Source organism: Macaca nemestrina, chromosome 15 (assembly GCF_043159975.1).
Source record: "Macaca nemestrina isolate mMacNem1 chromosome 15, mMacNem.hap1, whole genome shotgun sequence".
NCBI lineage: Eukaryota > Metazoa > Chordata > Mammalia > Primates > Cercopithecidae > Macaca > Macaca nemestrina.
In genome coordinates, this window is record NC_092139.1 from 33138658 (window position 1) to 33158985 (window position 20328).

General features: G+C 48.4%; 1 protein-coding gene across 11 annotated transcripts in view; it reads left to right on the forward strand.

The window, feature by feature from the left end:
• The first annotated feature begins 16395 nt into the window (after positions 1-16395).
• Positions 16396-20328, forward strand: part of LOC105496162 (BCL2 like 1) — a 62106-nt gene continuing 58173 nt past the window's right edge. The window contains exons 1-2 of one of the 11 annotated variants that reach the window (XM_011766299.3): positions 16396-16512; positions 18047-18722. In XM_011766299.3, coding sequence (XP_011764601.1) covers positions 18159-18722 — 564 coding nt within the window. In that variant the 5' untranslated portion in view covers positions 16396-16512; positions 18047-18158. Of the gene's footprint in view, positions 16642-16840; positions 17763-17839; positions 17961-18028; positions 18723-20328 lie in introns of those variants that run through there. The other 10 variants (XM_011766296.3, XM_011766297.3, XM_011766300.3 and 7 more) reach the window with 10 other exon arrangements.

The following is a 20328-nucleotide window of genomic DNA, read 5'->3' on the forward strand; positions in this document are numbered from 1 at the left end:
TACAGAGAGCAGCAATACCGGAAGTCAGAAGGCGTTACCAGCGAACAACGAGGCCGGGAGTTCCCGGGAAGTGTAGTCTCCTGCGCCTGCGTAAGTCCACTGGACCAGCCCTTAGGAGTAAATTACTACGAAGACCGGAGTGCTCTGCTCCAAACTCTTTGGGAAAGGTGGTACCAACTGAAGAGGTGGAAAGTCGACTTAGATCACAGAATGGCGCGCATCCTGGACATCCCCAGGCTTTCAGGGAAGAAAACTATTTTTAAAAATTATTCTCGTTATGGTTGTGCATTATCCCTTGAAGGTTCAGAGGAGTTCACTCGTCTTAACGTGGAGTCTCCTGCATGCAACATAGACTCGCCCGTAGCGTCCTTCCCAACCGTGCATGTGTCTTCTCAAACCTTTTACCCAGGCCCTGCCCTGATCTTGTTCGTTGGGTGCTTTATCCGGTTTTATTCCCAACTGCATTCCGGCTTTATGATCCCGATGTGGTAAAAAGAAAACAAAGGCTCGGAGAAGTTGAACAAACATGTCCAAAATCATATAATAGATGGAGAAAACGGGATTCGAATGAAGAAGGTCTGTTCTTTTTATACATCACCGATAATTAATTAGAGGCCAGGCTTCGTGGCCCTCACCTGTAATCCCAGCTACTCAGGAGGCTAAAGCAGAAGGATCTATGAGACCAAGAGTTCCAGAACAGCGTAGATATCATAACGAGACCACCCCCACCATCTTAATTTTTTTTAATCAATTAGAAAATAGAAGCAACAAGCACAACAAAACAACCCCCTTCATAATACCAGCAAAAGCTAAAGATTCAAAACTTTAGCTCTAGGCTGGGCGCGGTGGCTCACGCATGTAATCCCAGCACTTTGGGAGGCCGAGATACACAGATCATTTGAGGCGACGAGTTCAAGACCAGCCTGGTTGGCCGGGCGCGGTGGCTCAAGCCTGTAATCCCAGCACTTTGGGAGGCCGAGACGGGCGGATCACGAGGTCGGGAGATCGAAACCATCCTGGCTAACACGGTGAAACCCCGTCTCTATTAAGAAATACAAAAAACTAGCCGGGCGAGGTGGCGGGCGCCTGTAGTCCCAGCTACTCGGGAGGCTGAGGCAGGAGAATGGCGTGAACCCGGGAGGCGGAGCTTGCAGTGAGCTGAGATCCGGCCACTGCACTCCAGCCTGGGCGACAGAGCGAGACTCCGTCTCAAAAAAAAAAAAAAAAAAAAAAAAAAGACCAGCCTGGCCAAAATGTTGAAACCCCCATCTCTACTAAAAATACAAAAATTAGCTGGGCGTGCTGGCGCGGGCCTGTAATCACAGCTACTTGGGAGGCTGAGGCAGGAGAATCACTTGAACCCGGGAGGTGGAGGTTGCAGTGAGCCAAGATTGCACCACTGCACTCCAGCCTGGGCGACAGAGCAAGACTCTTCTCAAAACAAAACAAAAAAAAAAGGTCGAGGCAATTCCAATGAAAGTCCCAGTGGGTTCTGTTCTGGAATTTGCCAAGTTAATTCTAAAGTTCCTATGGAAGAGCAAAAGCACAAGTAGTGGCATCTTTAATTTTTTTTTTTTTTTTTTTTTGAGATGGAGTCTCGCTCTGTCGCCCAGGCTGGAGTGCAGTGGCCGGATCTCAGCTCACTGCAAGCTCCGCCTCCCGGGTTCACGCCATTCTCCTGCCTCAGCCTCCCGGGTAGCTGGGACTACAGGCGCCCGCCACCTCGCCCAGCTAGTTTTTTGTATTTTTTTAGTAGAGACGGGGTTTCACTGTGTTAGCCAGGATGGTCTCGATCTCCCGACCTCGTGATCCGCCCGTCTCGGCCTCCCAAAGTGCTGGGATTACAGGCTTGAGCCACCGCGCCCGGCCGGCATCTTGAATTTTGAAAAAGATTGGGGAAATTGACATACCAGATTTTGTACATATTAACATGAAATTATAGTAATTTTTAAAGTATGGTTCAACACGCACGGGGGGCAATCAGCAAAATCCAGACAGGAAAACCACAGGACAAATGATTTAGTTTATTCAAAACATAAACTGCCAAGAGTTTGGTTTTGTTTTCTTTTCGTTGTTGTTGTTTTGTCTTGTTTTGTTTTGTTTTTTGAGACGGAGTTTCATTATTGTAGCCCAGGCTGGAGTGCAACGGTTCGATCTCGGCTCACTGCAAGCTCAGCCTCCCGGTTTCTCCTGCCTCAACCTCCCAAGTAGCTAGGATTACAGGCACACGCTACCACACCTGGCTAATTTTTTATATTTTTTGGTAGAGACGGGGTTTCACCATGTTGGCCAGGCTGGTCTTGAACTCTTGACCTCGGGTGATCCCCCTGCCTCACCCTCCCAAATGCTGGGACTACAGGCATGAGCCACCACACCTTTTGTTTTCTTTTTTAAGAGTCCTTGTGTTGTAGAGATACATAGAGATATGGTAGGGATGAAATTACTCTGGCACCTGCTTCCAAATAATTGGGAGTAGGCAGTGAAGATAAGTAGGTGGGGATTTAGATGAAACAAGATTAGCTACAAAATGATAATTGTTGAACCTGGTGATGGGTTCATGATACATAAATACATACATATACTCTTGTATGAGTTTGAAATTTTCCACAGTTAAAATGAGGTGGTTGCCTGATGCAGTGGCTCACACCTGTAATCCCAGCACTTTGGGAGGCCAAGGCAGGTGGATGATTTGAGGTCAGGAGTTTGAGACCAGCCTGGACAACATAGTGAAAACCTGTCTCTACTAAAAATACAAAAAATTAGCCAGGCATGGTGGCGGGTGCCTGTAATCCCAGCTACTTGGAAGGCTGAGGCAGGAGAATCACTTGAATCCGGGAGGCAGAGGTTGCAGTGAGCTGAGATCACACCATTGCAGTCCAGCCTGGGCGACAGAGCAAGACTCTATCTCACAAAAAAAAAAAAAAAGGCCGGGCGCGGTGGCTCAAGCCTGTAATCCCAGCACTTTGGGAGGCCGAGACGGGCGGATCACAAGGTCAGGAGATCGAGACCATCCTGGCTAACCCGGTGAAACCCTGTCTCTACTGAAAAATACAAAAAACTAGCCAGGCGAGGTGGCGGGCGCCTGTAGTCCCAGCTACTCGGGAGGCTGAGGCAGGAGAATGGCCTAAACCCGGGAGGCGGAGCTTGCAGTGAGCTGAGATCTGGCCACTGCACTCCAGCCTGGGCGACAGAGCGAGACTCCATCTCAAAAAAAAAAAAAAAAAAAAAAAAAGTGGGGGGATGGGGGAGTAGTGGTTGTTGTTGTGGTGGTTGTTTTGTTGTTTTGAGATAGGGTCTTGCTGTCACCCAGGCTGGAGTGCAGTGGCAGGATCACAGCTCACTCTAACCCCAACCTCCCAGATTCAAGTGATCTTCCCACCTCAGCCTCCCAAAGTTCTGGGATTACAGGCATGAGCCACCGCACCTTGTCTAAAAAGAGATATTTTTGCTGGGCACGGTGACTCATGCCTGTAATCCCAGCACTTTGGGAGGTCAAGGTGGCCAGATCACCCAAGGTCGGGAGTTCGAGACCAGCCTGACCAACATGGAGAAACCCCATCTCTACTAAAAATAGAAAATTATTCTGGCGTGGTGGCAGGCACCTGTATTCCCAGCTACTCCGGAGTCTGAGGCAGGAGAATCGCTTGAACCGGGGAGGTGGAGGTTGTAGTGAGCCAGGATCGCGCCATTGCACTCCAGCCTGGGCAATAAGAGTGAAACTCCATCTCAAAAATAAATAAATAAATAATTAGAGGTATTTTTAAGTATGGTATTGTCATAGAAGTTAAAAGTGGGGGAAATCGGGCCAGGCGCGGTGGCTCAAGCCTGTAATCCCAGCACTTTGGGAGGCCGAGACGGGCGGATCACGAGGTCAGGAGATCGAGACCATCCTGGCTAACACCGTGAAACCCCGTCTCTACTAAAAAAAATACAAAAAACTAGCCGGGCGAGGTGGCAGGCGCCTGTAGTCCCAGCTACTCCGGAGGCTGAGGCAGGAGAATGGCCTAAACCCGGGAGGCGGAGCTTGCAGTGAGCTGAGATCCGGCCACTGCACTCCAGCCTGGGCTACAGAGCAAGACTCCGTCTCAAAAAAAAAAAAAAAAAAAAAAAAAAAAGTGGGGGAAATCAGTAGAAGAGTTTAAGAGTCCAGAAACACACTCAGCCAGTTACAGTGGCTCATGCCTGTAATCTTAGCACTTTGGAAAGCAGAGGCAGGAAGACTACTTCAGCCAGGAGTTTGAAATCAGCCTGGACAACATGGCAAGATACAAAAAAACCTTAAAATTAGCCAGGTGTAGTGGCACGTACCTGTAGTCCCAGCTACTTGAGAGGCTGAGGTATGAGGGTCACTTGAGCTTGGTAGGTCAAGGCTGCAGCGAGCCATGATTCTCCAGCCTGGGCAACAGAGCTGGATCCTATCTCTAAAAACAAAAACAAAATCCAGAACTCACGTATATCACGTATATCAGAATCTAGTAGGCCAGGCGCAGTGGCACACCTGTAATCCCAGCACTTCGGAAGGCTGGGCGGGGGGGAGTAGCTGGGACTACAGGCGCCCGCCACCTCACCCGGCTAGTTTTTTTGTATTTGTTAGTACAGACAGGGTTTCACCATGTTAGCCAGGATGGTCTTGATCTCCTGATGGTCTCGATCTCCTGACTTCGTGATCTGCCCGTCTCAGCCTCCCGAAGTGCTGAGATTACAGGCTTGAGCCACCGTGCCCGGCCTTTTTTTTTTTTTTGGAGACAAAATTTCGCTCTTTCACCCAGGCTGGAGTGCAATGGCGTGAACTGGGCTCACTAAACCTCCCCCTCCAGGGATCAAGTGACTCTCCTGCCTCAGCCTCCTGAGTAGCTGGGATTACAGGCACTCACCACGAAGCCCAGCTAATTTTTTAATTTTTAGTAGAGACGGGGTTTCACCATGTTGGCCAGGCTGGTTTGGAACTCCTGACCACAGGTGATTCACCTGCCTCAGCCTCCTAAAATGCAGGGATTACAGGTGTGAGCCACTGCACTCGACCTATTAACAACTATTAAAATGTCAAACAAGTATGCCTTGTGATGTAGGACTTCCATTTCTAGGTTTCATTCCAAGAGATAAGACTCATCCAGTCACACAAAGGCCCAGTTGCTGCAGCGTTTATTGAGCACCTGCTATGTGCCAAGTCACCATATACTAAGTGTGGGGATACAGCAGTAAAAAGACGAAATTCCTGTCCTCGTGGAACTGTCGTTCTAGGGGAGAAGGCAGATGCTAGATGAGCGAAATAAGTAAATGATCTAGTGTATTAGCAGGTGATAAATGCAAAACCGTTTGCTCACGAGGCCCTGAAGTGTGGATGGCAATACAAGGAGAAAGGCAGGAGCTGGATAGACAGTGGAGCAAAGGGAGGGCAGGGGTCTGCCTGGGCTGTGACTGTCCCACTTTCAGCACCCACATCACCCAACAACCAGGCATGTGCCTGCCAACCATGGAGTAGACAGGCTCAGGTCAAGATTGGGGTGAAGGTAGTTTGCCTTATATTAGGAAGGAAGAGGCATCAGAACTGTCATTGTCTGGGGACTACTAGGCAGAAGGTAACTGACCAAATGAATAAACGAATGAATGAGGCAATGCAAGGAAGCCAGGATGTGTGCAAGAGCTTCCCAGTTCCTTTCAAATGAACAGGGGGTAAACCTGGTCCAACAGTTTCCTCTCCTGTCATTTTATCTGCTCATGTTAGGCTGAGCTTCAAGTTCTCGTTCTCTGTGAATGGCAGACTATGTGGTCTGAATCACTGAAGCAGAATTTCAGAGCTGGAAGGACAGACACATCTGGTCCACTCTGTCCACAATTTCAATTATCACCGAGGAAAGGGGACAAGAGTGGAAACAGGGAAATCAATTAGTAGCTCACTGCAATGTAGTTGTGAGAAATCGGAAACCACCTAAATTTTCACAAATAGGGGAATATTTCAACCAACTGCCTACAGAATGGAACACTAAGCAGCAGTTTAAAAAAGTTCCATGGATCTGGACTGACAGGAGGGGATCTTTAAGATACATTTTTGAGTTAAAAAAAAATGAATAGCATGACTGGGCATGGTGACTCATGCCTGTAATCCCAGAACTTTGGGAGGCCAAGGCAGGTGGATCACCTGAGGTCAAGAGTTCGGGACCAGCCTGGCCAACATGTTGAAACCCCATCTCTACTAAAAATACAAAATTAGCCAGGCATGGTGGTGGGCGCCTGTAATCCTGCCACTCAGGAGGCTGAAGCAGGAGAATCACTTCAACCCGGGAGGTGGAGGTTGCAGTGAGCCGAGATCGTGCCACTGCACTCCAGCCTGGGCAACAAGACTGAAATTCCGTCTCAAAAAAAATGAATTGCTGATTGACATAAATTCATTATGACATCATTATGTTTTTAAAATACTCAAAATAATGTTCCACTTTTCCCATGGGTGTGTATAAGTAACCATTAGTACTTACCACATGCCAACCACTATTAGAAGTATTTTACATGTATTAACTCATATATCCTAACAATAACCCTATGAGATAGTTAATGTTACCACACCCATTTTATACATTGTAGAAATTGAGGCTTAGAAAGATTAGACAATTTCTCTGAGATCATACAGCTTTTGTGTGACAAAATCAGGATTTGAGGCCAGGAAGGCCTACTCCAGAGACCAACCCCCAAACATTGCCCTGGACTGCCTCTCCTACGTGGATATATATATACAGAGAAAGTTATGGAAGAATTCATAACAAACTAACAAGAATGGGAAATTCAGAGGGGAGAAGTCAAACTGGACTTACACAGAGAAAGGATAGATAACTTGAGTCTTTAATTAAAAAGAAAAAAGGCTGGGCGCGGTGGCTCAAGCCTGTAATCCCAGCACCTTGAGAGGCCGAGACGGGCAGATCACGAGGTCAGGAGATGGAGACCATCTTGGCTAACACGGTGAAACCCCGTCTCTACTAAAAAATACAAAAAAACTAGCTGGGCGAGGTGGCGGGCGCCTGTATTCCCAGCTACTCGGGAGGCTGAGGCAGGAGAATGGTGTGAACCCAGGAGGCGGAGCTTGCAGTGAACTGAGATCCGGCTACTGCACTCCAGCCTGGGTGACAGAGCAAGACTCCGTCTCAAAAAAAAAAAAAAAAAAGGAATGTGAGCCAGGCGCAGTGGCTCACACTTGTAATCCCAGCACTTTAGGAGGCCAAGGTGGGTGGATCACCTGAGGTCAGGAGTTCGAGACCATCTGGGTGGTGGCGGGAGCCTGTAATTCCAGCTACTCGGGAGGCTGAGGCAGGAGAATTGCTTGAATCCAGGAGGCAGACGTTGTGGTGAGCCGAGATTGCACAATTGCACTCCAGCCTGGGCAATAAGAGCGAAACTCCATCTCAAAATAATAATAATAATACATAAATAAATAAACTCAAATCAACCAAATAATACACAGTAACATTCTTTTTACTTACTTATTTATTTATTTATTTTTGAGACGGAGTCTCGCTCTGTCCCCCAGGCTGGAGTGCAATGGCATGATCTCGGCTCACTGAACCTCACCCTCCCGGGTTCAAGCAATTCTCCTGCCTCAGCCTCCTGAGTATCTGGGATTACAGGTATGTGCCACCATGCTCGGCCACATGATTGTATTTTTAGTAGAGACGGGTTTTCACCGTGTTAGCCAGGAAGTCAGGATGGTCTCGATCTCCTGACCTCGTGATCTGCCCACCTTGGCCTCCCAAAGTGTTGGATTATAGGTGTGAGACACCATGCCGGGCCATTTTTTTTTTCTTTTTTCTTTTTTTTTTTTTTTTTCCTAGATGGAGTTTCACTCTTGTTGCCCAGGCTGGAGTGCAATGGCGCCATCTCAGTTCACTGCAACCTTCGCCTCCCAGGTTCAAGTGATTCTCCTGCCTCAGCCTCCCGAGTAGCTGGGATTACAGGCATGCACCACCACGCCCAGCTAATTTTCTATTTTTAGTAGAGATGGGGTTTCTCCATGTTGGTAAGGCTGGTCTTGAACTCCCAACCTCAGGTCATCTGCCTGCCTTGGCCTCCCAAAATGCTGGGATTACAGGCGTGAGCCACTGCACCTGGCCTATTTTTTTGTTTGTTTGTTTTTTTTGTAACAGTAAAACTGCAAAGGAGAGAGAAGGAGGAGCCAGTGAGGTAGAAAGTTATTTAAGCTCTTCAAACTGTTTTGAAAAAGTGAGAGATTAACTGGGTGTGGTGGCACATGCCTGCAGTCCTGCCTACTCTGGATGCTGAGACGAGAGGATTGCTTGAACACAGGAGGTTGAGCCTGCAGTGTGCTGTGATCATGCCACCTCACTCCAGCTTGGGTGAGAGAATAAGATCCTGTCTTGAAAAATAATAAATAATGAGAGAGAAAGAAAGAACCAGCCTCCACTGCTGCCCCTAACCAATCTAATCCTCCACTCTGTGTCTCTTAGTCCCTCCACCATCTAACTAGTGGTCACTAGGCCGGAAATCCGGACCTGCCTTCCAGCTCAATGGAGGCCTCCTACTTCATTGGCTCTGGGTGATGACTTAACTTCCAGACACCTTCAAGCGAGGTGACTTCAATCACCCAAAGACACTCCTCTGGAGATGGCTGCAGGTATAAATCATTGATGACAGCTGTCAAAAGGATCCCCCAGGATCCCTTGGACTCAGGAGGTCAAGGCGGCAGTGAGCTGTGATTACACTGCTGCACTCTAGCCTGGGCAACAGTCATACCCTGTCTCGGAAAATAAACAAACAAAAAAAGGTTCCCCAGAAAAGTCAGCACTGTGGCACTGGTTTTTTTGTTTGTTTGTTTTTCGTTTTTTCTTCTGATCTTCCATCCAACCAAGTGTTGGGGCTCAGAAAATGATACTCTAAAATATGGTGCTTTGGCATGCTGGGTGCTTTGAACAAAGGAGATTGAAAGGCCTCAGAAATAAGCCTCAGAAACAAGGTCTCTCTTTGACCTTCTGTTCCCTGTCCCCATCATTCCCTTCCAAAGAGCAGGAGGGAGCCATTGCTGAAGTTCTTTCCCTTATATGACTGAGGGAAGTTCTTCCAATTGTGCTAAACGCAATTGTCTTAAACTCTCTTCCTAGGAATCTCATCAAACAACCAGGGAAGATTAGTCACCAGAGAGGAGATTAAAAGTAACCACCACATCCAGACAGGCTATTGCCTGTTCTTCCAGAGACTATTCCAAAACAACTTTTTTTTTTTTTTTTTTGAGATGGAGTCTCGCTCTGTCGCCCAGGCTGGAGTGCAGTGGCGCGATCTCGGCACATGTAAGATTGGTGGTAGCAGTCTGAGACCAGCCTACGCAACATAGTGAGGCCCCGTCTCTATAAAAAATAAAAATTAAAAAAAAAATTAAAAAAAAAAAAGCTAGGTGTGGTACACACCTGCAGTCCCAGCAATTCAGGATGCTGAAGTGGGAGGATCGTTTGAGCCTGGGAGTTTGAGGCAGCAGTGAACTATGATTGTGCCACCATACCTAGCCTGGGCAACAGAGGGAGACCCTATCTCAATTAAAAAAAAAAAAAAAAAAAAGGAGTGATTCAAAGACGTTTGAATGCAAATACAGATACCTCATATATCTATAGCTATGCACACACACATTTATATATATATATAATGTCTACGTGTGTTCATATGTTGTTCAAATTTTTCATTTAAAAAGTAATGTTTTCTTTTCTTTTCGTTTCTTTTTTTTTGAGACAGAATCTCGTCTGTCACCCAGGCTAGAGTGCACAATCTTGGCTCACAGCAACCTCCGCCTCCCAGGTTCAAGTGATTCTCTTGCCTCAGCCTCCTGAGTAGCTGTGATTACAAGCAACCACTAGCACACCCAGCTAATTTTTTGTATTTTTAGTAGAGACAGGGTTTCACGGTATTGGCCAGACTGGTTTTGAACTCCTGACCTCAAGTGATCTGCCCACCTTGACCTTCCAAAGTGCTAGGATTACAAGCATGAGCCAACGCACCAGGCCAAAAGTAATGCTTTCTTATTTTAATATTTGGAAAATACAAGGAGGGTAAGGGATTAAAAATCACCCATTGATTACAATGTATACTTTTTAAGTGATGGGAACATTAAAAGTCCAGACTTCACCAACTGTATAATTCATCTACTAGGTAACCCAAAACCACTTGTAGCCCTAAAGCTATTGAAGTTTTTTAAAATTGTATATATGAAAAAATACTGAAAATAAAGAATAAAGAACAATAACTATAATCTAGCCTTTAGTGGCACTATCTCTACTATTAGCATTTTAGTATATTTCCTTTTGTCTTTTAAACATTGATTTTGTTAATAGAGTAGATACAAATATATATATGCAATGTATGAAAGGTATAAAGAATAATGAAGCAAAAAAAGGTCTCTGTACCTATGTATAATTCAACAAGAAAACCATTTTCGTTAACCTTTTTTTTTCTACTTTTTTTGTTTGTTTGTTTCTTTCTTTTTTGAGACAGAGTCTTGCACTGTTGCCCGGGCTGGAGTGCAATGGCTCATTCTTGGCTCACTGCAACCTCCACCTCCTAGATTCAAGCGATTCTCCTGCCTCAGCTTCCCGAGTAGCTGAGATTACAGGCACCCGCCACCATGCCCAGCTAATTTTTTTGTATTTTTAGTAGAGACAGGGGTTTCACTATGTTGGCCAGGCTTGTCTCGATTTCTTGACCTTGTGATCTGCCCACCTTGGCCTCCCAAAGTGCTGGGATTACAGGCATGAGCCACCACACCCGGCCTTGTTCCTTTTTATTTAAATTGTTTACTACTATTCTGTTTCAGACATAGATCATTATTTTTGAAGCTTCCAATTTCATCTTGTTCCCTAGATCAATCCAGTACCCTCTCCTGTTAATGTCCAATAGCTATAATGACTTTTTTTTGTTGTTTTTTTTTTTTTTTTTGAGAGAGAGGCTCTCTCTGTTGCCCAGGCTGGAGGGCAGTGGCAGGATCTCAGCCCCCTGCAACCTCTACCTCCTGGATTCAAGCAATTCTCGTGCTTCTGCCTCCAGAGTATCTGGGACTTCAGGTGCACGCCACCACACCCAGCATATTTTTAGTAGAAATGGCATTTTGCCATGTTGGCCAGACTGGTCTCAAACTCCTGATGTCAAGTGATCTGCCCGCCTTGGCCTCCCAAAGTGCCAGGATTACAGCATGAGCCACTGTGCCCAGCCTATCATGACTTTTGTGTTTGTCATTCTCTTATCACATAGACATATAAGGTGTGTATATATACATATAACTTGTATATATACAAGTTATCTACTATTGGAGAACAAATTACCCCCAAACTTAGCAGCTTAAAATTACAATAATTTATTATTTCATACAATTTCTGAGTATCTGAGGAATACAATTCTGAGGAATTCAGCTTAATGGAGTGGTTCTGGTTCAGGGTCTCTAATAAGATTATCATCACCTGAAGGCTTTACTGGGCCAGGAGGACCCTCACATGACTATCGACCTCTCCATAGGGCTGCTCCCAACATGGCAGCTGACTTCCCCCAGAGTGAGAGAGAGACCACAAACACAAAGACAGAAGCTACAATCTTTTTTTTTTTTTTTTTGATTTGGACTCTCCCTCTGTCGCCCAGGCTGGAGTGCAGTGGCGGGATCTCGGCTCACTGCAAGCTCTGCCTCCCAGGTTCACGCCATTCTCCTGCCTCAGCCTCCCGAGTAGCTCGGACTACAGGCACCCGCCACCACGGCCAGCTAATTTTTTTTTTGTATTTTTAGTAGAGATGGGGTTACACCGTGTTAGCCAGGATGGTCTGGATCTCCTGACCTCATGATCCACCCGCCTCAGCCTCCCCAAGTGCTGGGATTACAGACGTGAGCCACCACGCCCGGCTGAAGCCACAATCTTTTGTAACCAAGTCTTGAAAGTGACATACCCCCAGCTTGGGCAATATGGCAAAACACCGTCTCTACAAAAAATACAAAAATTAGCCAGGTGTGGTGGCACACACCTGTGGTCCCAGCTACTAGGAAGGCTGAGTGGGGGAGGATTGCTTGGGCCAAGGAGGTCAAGGCTGCAGTGAGCCGTGACTGTGCCACTGCGCCACAGCCTTGGCAACAGCAAGACCCTGTCAAGAAAAGAAAGAAAGAGAGAGAGAAAAGAAGGGAGGGAAAGAAACATTCCATTGCTGCAATTTGTCATTAGTCACACAGAACAACTGTGGTTCAGTGTGGGAGGAAAACACACAAGGGCGTGAATACGAAGAGGCAGGGATATTCAGGTGCCATCTTGGAGGAAGCTAGATACTACAAACTCTAAATTGTATAGTTTTGCTTATTTCTAAACTGCGTATAAGTAGATTCTTCCTACATTATTCTTTCTTTTGCAATTTTTTCCATTCAATATGTTTCTGAAATTCTTTCTTTTTTTTTTTTTTTTTGAGAGGGTGTCTCACTCTGTCGCTGGAGTACAATGGTATGATCACATCTCACCGTAGCCTCGACCTCCCAGGCTTAAGCGATTCTCCTGCCTCATTCTACTAAGTTGCTAGGGACTACAGGTGTTATGCCACCAGGCCTGGCTAATTGTTTTTGTTTGTTTGTTTTGTTTTGTAGAGAAGAGGTCTCACTATGTTGCCCAGGCTGGTATTGAACTCCTGGCTTGAGCTCAAGCATCTTTCTGCCTCAGACTCCCAAAGTGGTGGGATTACAAGTGTGAGCCACCATGGCCGGTCTGTTTCTGAGATTCTTTTTTTTTTTTTTTTTTGAGACAGATTCTCGTTGTGTCGCCCAGACTGGAGTGTGGTGGCGTGCTCTCGGCTCACTGCAACCTCTGTCTCCTGGGTTCAAGTGATTCTCCTGCCTCAGCCTCCTGAGTAGCTAGGATTACAGGCACCTGCCACCATACCTGGCTAATTTTTGCATTTTTAGTAGAGACGAAGTTTCACCATGTTGGCCAGGCTGGTCTTGAACCCCTGATCTCGTAATCCACCTGCCTTGGCCTCCCAAAGGGGTGGTACTACAGAGGTGAGCCACTGTGCCCGGCCAAAGTTGGCATGCTTTTAAATAGTGTTATATAGTTAAAAATAGGCCGCGCACGGTGGCTCACGCCTGTAATCCCAGCACTTTGGGAGGCCGAGGCGGGCAGATCACGAGGTCAGGAGATTGAGACCATCCTGGCGAATACGGTGAAACCCCATCTCTACTAAAAATACAAAAAAAGAAATAGCCGGGCGTGGTGGTGGGCGCCTGTAGTCCCAGCTTCTCGGGAGGCTGAGGCAGGAGAATGGCGTGAACGTGGGAGGCGGTGGAGCTTGCAGTGAGCTGAGATCATCACGCCACTGTACTCCAGCCTGGGCGACAGAGTGAGACTCTGTCTCAAAAAAATAAAATAAAATAAAATAATAGCTGGGTGTGGTAGCTCATGCCTGTAATTCCAGCACTTTGAAAGGCCGAGGCGGGCGGATCACAAAGTCAGGAGTTCGAGACCAGCCTGACCAACATGGTGAGGCAGGAGAATCACTTGAACCCAGGAGGCAGAGGTTGCAGTAAGCTGAGATTATGCCACTGCACTCCAGCCTGGGCGATAGAGCGAGACTCCATATAAAAAAAAAAAAAAGAAAAAGAAAAAAAAAGAAAAGAAAAAAAGAGGGAGGCTGAGGCCAGAGAATTGCTTCAACCCAGGAGGCAGAGGTTGCAGTGAGCCAAGATCATGCCACTGCACTCCAGCCTGGGCAACAGAGTTAGACTCTGTCTCAAAAAAAAAAAAAAAAAGAAAAAGAGAAAAGAAAAAAAATACAAAGTTATGCGTAGACAATACAGAGAAGTATAAAAAATAAAACTTACTTTCTTTAGATTTAAATGTAACTTACTTTCTTTAAATTAGAATCCAGTGAAAGATCATTTGAGAGCCACTTTCAAGACTTGCAAAATTCCTTTTCCAAAATACTGTATCCATCTTTCCAAAATATAAATTTCTTCATGTTCTTTCTGGTTTAAAAAAGCTTTGCTGGCTCCTCTGGTGCTATTTGATGTGCTGCTCGCATGGATACACATTTATATTCCATCTCCTCTCTACCACTCCCCTCAGTCATCCCAACTTATTTCCAGGACACCATGGGCTCTCATGCTGGGTTGCCAGGCCTTCGCTCAAGCAATATCTTCTGCTTAAAATACTCCTACATCCTTTCTCTCACAAGCAAAATTAGATTCTTCTTTTGAGGGCCGGTTCAGTAAAGCCCCTATCTGTGGACAGAGTTTATCTGCCCTCTGCTAGGCTCCCAAAGCACACTGAGGCTTCCATAATGATACTTTTCATATTGAAATAATTGTGACACCACAGGTCCAAAAATGTAAACCAGACCAGGTGCGGTCGCTCACACCTGTAATCCCAGCACTTTGGGAGGCCGAGGTGGGTGGATCACGAGGTCAGGAGTTGGAGACCAGCCTGACCAACTGGTGAAACCCTGTCTCTACTAAAAATACAAAAATTAGCCAGGTGTGGTGGCAGGTGCCTGTAATCCCAGCTACTCAGGAGGCTGAGGCAGGAGAATCACTTGAACCCCGGAAGCAGAGGCTGCAGTGAGCTGAGATTGTACCACTGCACTCCAGCTTGGGCGACAGAGCGAGACTCTGTCTCAAAAAATAATAATAATAATAAATCAGGGCTAAGTGTGGCTAATGCCTGTAATCCCAGCACTTTGGGAGGCTGACACAGACGGATCACTTGAGCCCAGGGGTTTGAGACCAACCTGGGCAACATGGGGAAACTCCATTCTCTACAGAAAATACAAAAATTAGCTGGGCGTGGAAGTGCGAGCCTGTATTCACAACTACTGGGGAGGCTGAGGTGGGAGGATCACCTGGGATGGGGAGGTCAAGGCTGCTGTGAGCTGAGATCACACCATTGCACTGCACACTGAGTGACAGACAGACCCTGTCTCAAAAAAAAAAAAAAAAAAAAGGCCAGGCACGGTGGCTCAGGCCTATAATCCCAGCACTTTGGGAGGCTGAGGCAGGCAGATCGCCTGAGGTCAGCAGTTGGAGACCAGCCTGGCCAAAATGGTGAAACCCTGTCTCTACTAAAAATACAAAAATTAGCTGGGCGTGGTGGTGTGCACCTGTAGTCCCAGATACTAGGGAGGCTGAGGCAGGACAATCACTTGAACCTGGGGGGCAGAGTTTACAGTCAGCCAAGATAGCACCACTGCACTCCAGCCTGGGCAACAGAGCAAGACTCTGTCTCAAACAAACAACAACAACAACAACAAATGAGGAAAAAGTTCAACAGAAAGACCACCTGGAAAGGGGGTAAACAATATGAAGAGAATTCACCAATACAAGATCCACCCTCCAAAGAAAGACTAAAAAATATGACAAATTGCTCAACTTCATTCATAAAAAAAGAAATATGAAAGTGCCTTCGGTTTTTACCCATCTAATTGGCAAAGATAAAACATTTGATAACACACTGTGTGGTTCAGGATGTAAGGAAATTGGCCGGGCGCGGTGGCTCATGCCTGTGATTCTCCTGTAAACGATTCTCCTGCCTCAGCCTCCCGAGTAGCTGGGATTACAAGCATGCGCCACTAGGCCCAGCTAATTTTTTGTATTTTTAGTAGAGACGGGGTTTCACCATGTTGGGCAGGCTGGTTTTGAATTCCTGACCTCAGGTAATCCGCCCGCCTCGGCCTCCCAAAGTGCTGGGATTACAGGCGTGAGTCACCACGCCCGGCCTGTCCTATGGACTTTACAATTAATAACTTTTTAAATCTTCACAATAGCTCAACGAGAGAGGTTGGTACTATTACCCATTTTACAATTGAGGACATTGAAGCGCAGAGCAGTTGAGAAACTTGCCTAACTGGCAGAGTTAGAATCCAGACAAAGTGCTTAACCACAAGGCGATGCTGCTTCTTTTTTTTTTTTTTTTTTTTTTTGAGACGGAGTCTCGCTCTGTCCCCCAGGCTGGAGTGCAGTGGCCGGATCTCAGCTCACTGCAAGCTCCACCTCCCGGGTTCACGCCATTCTCCTGCCTCAGCCTCCCGAGTAGCTGGGACTACAGGCGCCCGCCACCGCTCCCGGCTAATTTTTGTATTTTTTTAGTAGAGACGGGGTTTCACGTGTTAGCCAGGATGGTCTCGATCTCCTGACCTCGTGATCCACCCACCTCGGCCTCCCAAAGTGCTGGGATTACAGGCTTGAGCCACCGCGCCCGGCCGCTTCTTCTATATATAAACTGACGGACGGATGAAATAGGCTGATTGATGACTGACTGACTGACTGAATTAATGAATACATGGAAATGTGATTATAAATGTTGATTTTTTGCGCCTTCCGATTCCCCGGATCTACCGCGAGGGGGCGATCTCTCCCCGGTCCTGATGCCAGTCACTCAAGGCGCGCACTCCCTTTGCGTCTCGGGCTCGCGCGCGTTGCCGCAGCACCGGAAGTGACTGAGCTTGCAAGTTCCCCCGTCTCTTCAGGGGAAACTGAGGCCGGCTTGTTCGGGAGAGACGGCGCGAGCAGTCAGCCAGGTAGGCCGGCAGCCAGGTAGGCCGGCCCGGGTCCGCGGCGCGGAACTCGGCCGCGAAGAGCTCTCGCGTCTGGAAGCTACCGGGCCGATGAAGGGGGATGTGGCCCCCCACGGCTCGCGGGGCTCACAGGTGAGAGCGCCGCCTCCCCTGTGCCTGACAGCCGCTGCGCCCAATAGGAGCCTTCGCCGTCCCGCTTCCGTGCCGGCTAGGCTCGCTGATTGGCGGCGCTGGGGAGGACCGCCGGGGGCGAGGCCCCTCCTCCTAGAAAGGTCTAGGGGGCGCCCCCGGGGGAAGGCGGTTGCTTAGCAACGGGGCGGTGGCTCGGCGGGTACCGGGCCTAGTGAGCGCGAGAAGCCGCGAGGCCGCAACCGGCCCACCCTGGGCTCCGGAGAGGTGCAGCCCCCGGCCCCGGAGCCCTCCCGGGGGCGCCAGGAAGCCACTTTGGGCCTGTCCCCAGGAAAACGTGGTCTCAGCTGTGGGGCCGTCGAGCAGGCCTCGACCCCTCTTCCTGACCTGAGGAGAGGCCCAGCGCCTCACCCTCACCCAGTCTTTGTGCAGGGCGCCGGCGGCCATTGTGTCCGGGCGGGGAATGGAGGACCCGGCAATTCCCCACCGCCACGTTCAGGGCCTTTGGGGAATTCAAAGAAAACCAGCGGCATTTGTGGGGGGTCTCCGGCCTTCAACCTCCCAGACAGGCCTGGGGGTGGCCTTCCCAAAGTCAGATCGCAGATCCGAGGCAGTTTCTCCCTCCCTGCGTCCCTCACCGAAACCTTGAACCCCATTGAGAAGTCCCTTCAGGGTTTCGGACGCCTCCACCTCACCCTGGGCTGGTACTTAAATAGAAAAAAGAAAGGAAAAAAAAAAACAACTAAATCCATACCAGCCACCTCCGGGAGAGTTCTCCTGGCTCCCAGTAGGAGGCGGAGAGCCAAGGGGCGTGCAAGAGCGAGGGGGCTGGGCTCCCGGGTGGCAGGAGGCCGCGGCTGCGGAGCGGCCGCCCTCGATCCGGGCGATGGAGGAGGAAGCAAGCGAGGGGGCTGGTTCCTGAGCTTCGCAATTCCTGTGTCGCCTTCTGGGCTCCCAGCCTGCCAGGTCGCATGATCCCTCCGGCCGGAGCTGGGTTTTTTGCCAGCCGCCGCGAGGCCGGCTGAGTTACCGGCATCCCCGCAGCCACCTCCTCTCCCGACCTGTGATACAAAAGATCTTCCGGGGGCTGCACCTGCCTGCCTTTGCCTAAGGCGGATTTGAATGTAGGTGGTGCGGGGGAGGGGGAGTGAGGGGGGGACTGCCCAAGGGGTGACTTTCCGAGGAAGGCATTTCGGAGAAGAGGGGGGTAGAAAAGGCTGGTGGGAGATTCAGAGTCCACTGGTGCTTTCGATTTGACTTAATTGAAGTATCTTGGAACCTAGATCCAGACCTTCGCAAGACCCACAAAGAAACCAGTTCTGGTACCTGGAGGGGGAATGGGATGTTTAGGGTAAGTGGCATGCATATTAATTTTTTTTTTTTCCTAAAGCTCTTTCTCTCCCTTCAGAATCTTATCTTGGCTTTGGATCTTAGAAGAGAATCACTAACCAGAGACCAGACTCAGTGAGTGAGCAGGTGTTTTGGACAATGGACTGGTTGAGCCCATCCCTATTATAAAAATGTCTCAGAGCAACCGGGAGCTGGTGGTTGACTTTCTCTCCTACAAGCTTTCCCAGAAAGGATACAGCTGGAGTCAATTTAGTGATGTGGAAGAGAACAGGACTGAGGCCCCAGAAGGGACTGAATCGGAGATGGAGACCCCCAGTGCCATCAATGGCAACCCATCCTGGCACCTGGTGGACAGCCCCGCGGTGAATGGAGCCACTGGTCACAGCAGCAGTTTGGATGCCCGGGAGGTGATCCCCATGGCAGCAGTAAAGCAAGCGCTGAGGGAGGCAGGCGACGAGTTTGAACTGCGGTACCGGCGGGCGTTCAGTGACCTGACATCCCAGCTCCACATCACCCCAGGGACAGCATATCAGAGCTTTGAACAGGTAGTGAATGAACTCTTCCGGGATGGGGTAAACTGGGGTCGCATTGTGGCCTTTTTCTCCTTCGGCGGGGCACTGTGCGTGGAAAGCGTAGACAAGGAGATGCAGGTATTGGTGAGTCGGATCGCAGCTTGGATGGCCACTTACCTGAATGACCACCTAGAGCCTTGGATCCAGGAGAACGGCGGCTGGGTAAGAACCAAGCCCCTTGTGTGTCCCTTTTCTTTGGCCTCTGGTCAGAGATCCCCAACTGCCCTTCTTCTGTATCTCTTTCTGTTAGGTTGGGTGATTGTTGGAGACATTGATAGTTGAGGAAACCTGATCTCATTTCACGACAAGAGGTTAACTCCCTGGAAATATAAATGACCCGGTGCTTCAGAGATCAGGCATCTTTTACCCTGGTCACCCCCATGACTCCACTATTCCATACTTGTGTTCCAGTTTCTTAGCAAAGAAAACTATAGCCTATGTGTTCATTAAGTCCCAAACCTGTGAGGGTAGGAAGTTAGTTTGGTGTTTCCCTTACCGTATACAATGGTTCACACACAAAAGGGTGATGAGTATCAGTGACCCACAGACCTCTCCATCTGTTCCCCCTAGGGGTCTCAGTCCTATCCTGGGCTTCTCTTCTCCAAATCAAGTTCCCTTTATTTCAAAGTTTCCGTGTAAGGCACTCTTCTCTCAGACTAGGGCATGGCCACAGGCAGGAGTTCCCACTGGGTTGAATGGCTGAGAATTGTCAGATTTTGGGGCAGTGTAGGCTGTGCAGATTGTGTTTGCACTGCGCCCCCTAAGTTCATTTCCCCCAAAGTGTGTGACTTTCTGCATGGTTGCCTTGTTTGTGGAGCACTTGCTGTGTCACACATTAAGCCCGGGGACTTTGCACCTCGTTGCCTGGGGTCGGTTGGGGAGCTCCAGCTGCTCTGCCTGTTACTTTCCGGCCAGAGCCCTGGGGCCTCTTCACCAAGCACTGTTTGCTGGCAAAGCAAGAACCCAGTCTTTGGGGCTCTGTGGGACATTGAGATTTAGTAACAGACTTCAGATGCAGGTATAAGTCCCTGTCTTAAAACTCTGTCATGTATCTAGCTCCGTCATATAACTAGCTGTGTGACTTTGGACAGGCTGGGTTACTTTCTCAAGGCTTAGTTTCTGCCACTAAAAATGTGGCAAGCTCTCCTTGACTTACAGAGTATTGTAAATCTTGGCAATAATGTGAGCACAGTGACCAACACCAGCAAATTCCCTTTGCAGGGAGGGAGAGTTCTCCTGCTCATCACTGAGCCAGGATGAGGTGGTGGTGAAAGCTTCTTCACCAGTGGTCACTGTGGGCAAGTTTTGCTCTTCAGTGAACTCAGTCCTGGTTTCTTGCTTATTTCCTTACCTAGGGGAGGTGCAAGGTTTATGAGAGGTATTCTATCCCTTCAGAATATGCAGAAAAGCAACAAGCTGTGGAAAATAAGTCATCCATTGAAGGAGCTGAGGTGGAAGGGGACATGCACCATGGACTCAGGAATGTCAAGAATGCACTGTCTATAGGCTGGGCCTAGGGCGTGGCAGGCACTTCACTTTACCACTGAGCAAGAGACCAGAATTTGCCCTGGAACCGCACCCCCTCATTTCCCATTTCTTTGCAACTTCAACTCTTCTGTGCCACCTCTTCTAAAAGGCAAGGGGGTCAAGTCAATAGAGGTCAGATAACTGGGGTGGGGTCAGGGGAGGTAAAGGTGGTGGGTTCTCTTGAGCTAAGGCTGACTAGACTTGAAAGCCATTCTGTAAATGAACTCCCTGGGGGGATAAA